The sequence below is a fragment of the Emys orbicularis genome, chromosome 1, assembly GCF_028017835.1.
Source record: "Emys orbicularis isolate rEmyOrb1 chromosome 1, rEmyOrb1.hap1, whole genome shotgun sequence".
NCBI lineage: Eukaryota > Metazoa > Chordata > Testudines > Emydidae > Emys > Emys orbicularis.
In genome coordinates this window covers 371,122,064-371,127,955 of record NC_088683.1, presented here as the reverse complement: position 1 = coordinate 371,127,955, position 5,892 = coordinate 371,122,064, and the positions used below count along the sequence as shown (strand labels likewise).

At 45.8% G+C, this 5,892-nt stretch overlaps 1 protein-coding gene across 1 annotated transcript; it reads left to right on the top strand.

Moving 5' to 3' along the window:
• The first annotated feature begins 309 nt into the window (after positions 1-309).
• On the top strand, positions 310-1,257 carry LOC135883788 (olfactory receptor 52R1-like). The gene has a single exon (XM_065411039.1). The coding sequence runs from the start codon at positions 310-312 to the stop codon at positions 1,255-1,257; it is 948 nt and encodes a 315-aa protein (XP_065267111.1).
• Positions 1,258-5,892: the final 4,635 nt, after the last annotated feature.

Genomic DNA, 5,892 nt, shown 5'->3' with positions numbered 1-5,892 from the left:
CACGATGTATACAAATTATTGACACAGGGAGCCCCATTGGTATTAGTATAGTCAGTCATTTATAATTCATTTATCTGAATAATGAAAATGTCATTTACCAGTGTGTGAATAGCCATCAATCTGCTTCACCCATGAGAACAAACTCCAGTAGTGCAAGAAATGTCTGATATTCACAATGTTTCTCCATCCAGGTAGTTGCAATGAGACCATCATCCTAGACCCTTGGAATATACAGAAACACAGTGGAACCTACGGTACAAGTAGGAGACACCGTTCTGCCTCAGAGTTGGACAACTTCTCCCTTCCTCCATGTCAGATTCCAACACAACCAAATTCACCAACCCCTCCACTTTCATCCTGCTGGGGATTCCTGGCCTTGAGGTGGCACATGTCTGGATCTCCATCCCCTTCTGCGCCATGTACGTCATAGTCATCTTGGGGAACTTCACCATCCTCTTCATCGTGAAGAGGGAGCCGAGCCTCCATGAGCCCATGTACTATTTCCTCTGCATGCTGGCCATCACTGACCTGGTCCTGTCAACATCCACCCTACCCAAAATTCTGGCAATCTTCTTGTTCAATTCCAGGGAGATCAATTTCAGTGCCTGCCTCGCCCAGCTGTACTTCATTCACTGCTTCTCAGCGATCGAGTCTGGAATCTTTGTGGCCATGGCTGTGGATCGGTACGTGGCCATCTGCTATCCCCTGAGACATTCCACCATCCTGACAAACCGCATGGTGGTCAAGATTGGCCTGGCCGTGGTGCTGCGTGGTAGCATGCTCGCACTACCCTATCCCTTCCTGGCGAGGCATTGGCCATATTGCAGAACCAACATCATCCCCCATACGCACTGTGAGCACATGGAAGTGGTGAAGCTGGCCTGTGCCGACATCCGCGTCAGTAGTTACTATGGCCTATTTGTGCTATTATGTAGGATTGGTCTGGATGTGTTTTTTATCACCCTGTCCTATACCCAGATCCTCAGGGCCATCTTCAGCCTCCCCACAAAGGACGCCCGGCTCAAGACTTTTGGGACCTGCGGCTCCCACCTCTGTGTCATCTTAGCCTTTTACATCCCAACTCTCTTCTCTTCCCTCACATCCCGATTTGGGCACAATTTACCCCTTCATTTTCACATTTTTATTGCCAATGTGTACCTGCTGGTGCCCCCCATGCTAAACCCCATCATCTACGGGGTGAGGACCAAACAGATCCGGGACAGGCTGCTCAGGCTCTTTACTCATAAAGAGACCTAAAGTTTTCTCCTGGTGCTCTAAGTCTGAGACGAAGCTCCATGCAGACCTGGCTGGTGACATGGTGCTGGGCCGTCTTCCCTGAATCACTTACTGGACAGTCAAAGAGACAATAAACCCTTTCCCGGCCTTACTGTGCTTTCTCAGAATGACATACTATGGAATTGGAACAGGAGTACTTGTGGCACCTTAGAGACTAACAAAGTTATTAGAGCATAAGCTTTCGTGGGCTACAACCCACTTCTTCGGATGCATATAGAGTGAAACATATATTGAGGAGATATATATACACACACATACAGAGAGCATGAACAGGTGGGAGTTGTCTTACCAACTCTGAGAGGCCAATTAAGTAAGAGAAAAAAAACTTTTGAAGTGATAATCAAGATGGCTCAGTACAGACAGTTTGATAAGAAGCAAGTGTGAAAATACTTACAAGGGGAGATAGATTCAATGTTTGTAATGGCTCAGCCATTCCCAGTCTTTATTTAATCCTGTGTTGATTGTGTCTAGTTTGCATGTCAATTCCAGCTCAGCAGTCTCTCGTTGGAGTCTGTTTTTGAAGTTTTTCTGTTTTAAGATAGCCACCCGCAGGTCTGTCATAGAATGGCCAGACAGGTTAAAGTGTTCTCCCACTGGTTTTTGAGTATTATGATTCCTGATGTCAGATTTGTGTCCATTAATTCTTTTGTGTAGAGACTGTCCGGTTTGGCCAATGTACATGGCAGAGGGGCATTGCTGGCACATGATGGCATATATCACATTGGTAGATGTGCAGGTGAACGAGCCCCTGATGGTATGGCTGATGTGATTAGGCCCTATGATGATGTCACTTGAATAGATATGTGGACAGAGTTGGCATCGGGCTTTGTTACAAGGATAGGTTCCTGGGTCAGTGTTTTTGTTCAGTGATGTGTGGTTGCTGGTGAGTATTTGCTTTAGGTTGGGGGGTTGTCTGTAAGCGAGGACAGGTCTGTCTCCCAAGATCTGTGAGAGTAAAGGATCGTCTTTCAGGATAGGTTGTAGATCTCTGATGATGCGCTGGAGAGGTTTTAGTTGGGGGCTGAAGGTGACAGCTAGTGGTGTTCTGTTATTTTCTTTGTTGGCCCTGTCTTGTAGGAGGTGACTTCTGGGTACTCGTCTGGCTCTGTCAATCTGTTTTTTCACTTCAGCAGGTGGGTATTGTAGTTTTAAGAATGCTTGATAGAGATCTTGTAGGTGCTTGTCTCTATCTGAGGGATTGGAGCAAATGCGGTTATATCTTAGAGCTTGGCTGTAGACAATGGATCGTGTGGTGTGTCCTGGATGGAAGCTAGAGGCATGTAGGTAAGTGTAGCGGTCAGTAGGTTTCCGGTATAGGGTGGTATTTATGTGACCATCGCTTATTAGCACAGTAGTGTCCAGGAAATGGACCGCTTGTGTGGATTGATCTAGGCTGAGGTTGATGGTGGGATGGAAATTATTGAAATCATGGTGGAATTCCTCAAGGGCTTCTTTTCCATGGGTCCAGATGATGAAGATGTCATCAATGTAGCGCAAGTAGAGTAGGGGCGTTAGGGGACGAGAGCTAAGGAAGCGTTGTTCTAAGTCAGCCATAAAAATGTTGGCATACTGTGGGGCCATGCGGGTACCCATAGCAGTGCCGCTGACTTGAAGGTATATATTGTCCCCAAATGTGAAATCGTTGTGGGTGAGGACAAAGTCACAGAGTTCAGCCACCAGGTTAGCTGTGACATTATCGGGGATACTGTTCCTGATAGCTTGTAGTCCATCTTTGTGTGGAATATTGGTGTAGAGGGCTTCTACGTCCATAGTGGCCAGGATGGTGTTTTCTGGAAGATCACCGATGGATTGTAGTTTCCTCAGGAAGTCAGTGGTGTCTCGAAGATAGCTAGGAGTGCTGGTAGCGTAGGGTCTGAGGAGAGAGTCCACATAACCAGACAAGCCTGATGTTAGGGTGCCAATGCCTGAGATGATGGGGCGTCCAGGATTTCCAGGTTTATGAATCTTGGGTAGCAAATAGAATGTCCCTGGTCGGGGTTCTAGGCATGTGTCTGTACAGATTTGTTCCTGTGCTTTGTCAGGGAGTTTTTTTAGCAGATGGTGTAGTTTCTTTAGGTAATCCTCAGTGGGATCAGAGGATAATGGCCTGTAGAATGTGGTGTTAGAGAGCTGTCTAGCAGCCTCTTGGTCATATTCCAATTTATTCATGATGACGACAGCACCTCCTTTGTCAGCCTTTTTGATAATGATGTCAGGGTTGTTTCTGAGGCTGTAGATGGCGTTGTGTTCAGCATGGCTGAGGTTATGGGGTAAGTGATGTTGCTTTTCCACAATTTCAGCCTTTGCACGTTGACGGAAGCAATCTATGTAGAAACCCAGTCTGTTGTTTCGACCGTCCGGAGGAGTCCACACAGAATCCTTTTTTTTGTAGTGCTGGTAGGGGGGATTCTGTGGATTAGAATCTTTGCTAATCTTTCCAGCTATACTCTTAGCCCAGCAGAAGAGTCTGTCCTATCTCGGGGCCTCTCCTTTTGTCCCTCCAGACCCACGAACATGATACAGATCTGCGGTGACCTAGAATCCTACTTTCGACGTCTCCGACTCCGGAGACAGACCTGTCCTCGCTTACAGACAACCCCCCAACCTAAAGCAAATACTCACCAGCAACCACACATCACTGAACAAAAACACTGACCCAGGAACCTATCCTTGTAACAAAGCCCGATGCCAACTCTGTCCACATATCTATTCAAGTGACATCATCATAGGGCCTAATCACATCAGCCATACCATCAGGGGCTCGTTCACCTGCACATCTACCAATGTGATATATGCCATCATGTGCCAGCAATGCCCCTCTGCCATGTACATTGGCCAAACCGGACAGTCTCTACACAAAAGAATTAATGGACACAAATCTGACATCAGGAATCATAATACTCAAAAACCAGTGGGAGAACACTTTAACCTGTCTGGCCATTCTATGACAGACCTGCGGGTGGCTATCTTAAAACAGAAAAACTTCAAAAACAGACTCCAACGAGAGACTGCTGAGCTGGAATTGATATGCAAACTAGACACAATCAACACAGGATTAAATAAAGACTGGGAATGGCTGAGCCATTACAAACATTGAATCTATCTCCCCTTGTAAGTATGTTCACACTTGCTTCTTATCAAACTGTCTGTACTGAGCCATCTTGATTATCACTTCAAAAGTTTTTTTTTCTCTTACTTAATTGGCCTCTCAGAGTTGGTAAGACAACTCCCACCTGTTCATGCTCTCTGTATGTGTGTATATATATATCTCCTCAATATATGTTTCACTCTATATGCATCCGAAGAAGTGGGTTGTAGCCCACGAAAGCTTATGCTCTAATAAATTTGTTAGTCTCTAAGGTGCCACAAGTACTCCTGTTCTTTTTGCGGATACAGACTAACACGGCTGCTACTCTGAATACTATGGAATTGGTTTATGGACAACTCATTAACACATAGGGTTGCCACCTATCTCATTACAATTCTAATTGTAACTGGACGCCTGTTACACCTGGAGACCTGCCTCTTTCCCCACCTTTTCCCCCAAATCCCCACTGCTGCTCCACATCTTCTGTCAGGGTTCCACCCCTGTTTCCTACTCCTCTCCACCCCCCCGTCACTCTGTGGATCATCTATGTGATGGGTTCCCCCCTGGGGTGCCACCTGGAACTGAGGTAGAGCTGAGCTCTCTGTCTCACCAATCTGGGTTCGCTCTTGCATTGTAATATTGTGACAAGTTGAAACCCTCCAAGCTTTCCCCACATCAACATCTACAGGCAGGGACCACCCCAAATGTGTTCATGACTGCCCTGGCCAGCCACTCATGAAACCACAATAGAAAACCTACAGCCACAATACTCCCAGCTTCCCAGCCTAAGACCCCAGACCTCTACTGTCCTTCCCTGGTCAAAACCTGACCAGTATGAATTTATTACCCAGTCCACCATTTCTACAAAGGAAAACAAATGTGCACCGACTTTTGTGCATGGGCTGAGATTTTTCCCCTTTTCACTTCAAACAACAGAGTATGTTAGGTAAAATATAAAATAGTTTTTTAGCTAGAGAGAAAGAGAGCTTTTAAGTGATTATAGATGAAAGGAAACAGATCCAAGTAGATTATCATAAGAAATAAAACAAAACCACAATCTAAGCTTAATGTGCTAGTTAGTGATTGAATCCAGCAGTGTCTCACCCAGTTAGGTCATACAAGCAGGATGAGCATTTGCCCCCCAGTTCTGTCTTTTTCCTCCGGTACTTTCAGGTGTGATAACTCTGTCATCATGTGACTCCTCCCTTTTATGTCTTCTTCCAAATTGCTAGAAAGCCCTTTTGCTGTAACCCAGGTCAAACAGTTCCCATTGTGCAGTGCAGCATGTGAGTCTGAGGCCTGAATTAGGGTCTTTTGGTAGCAGCATACTAGAAATAGTAAACTTCTGTACCAGTGACCCCTTTCACACAGCAAGCCTCTGAGTGTGACCCCCTTATAAACTAAAAACGCTTTTTAATATATTTACCATTAGAAATGCTAGGGGCAAAGTGGAGTTTGGGGTGGACACTGACAGCCCAGGACCCCCCATGTAATAACTTTGTGACCCT

What these genes read in the sequence shown, in the direction of transcription:
- LOC135883788 (XM_065411039.1), top strand. Translation starts at nt 310, where the DNA reads ATGTCAGATTCCAACACAACCAAATTCACCAACCCCTCCACTTTCATC.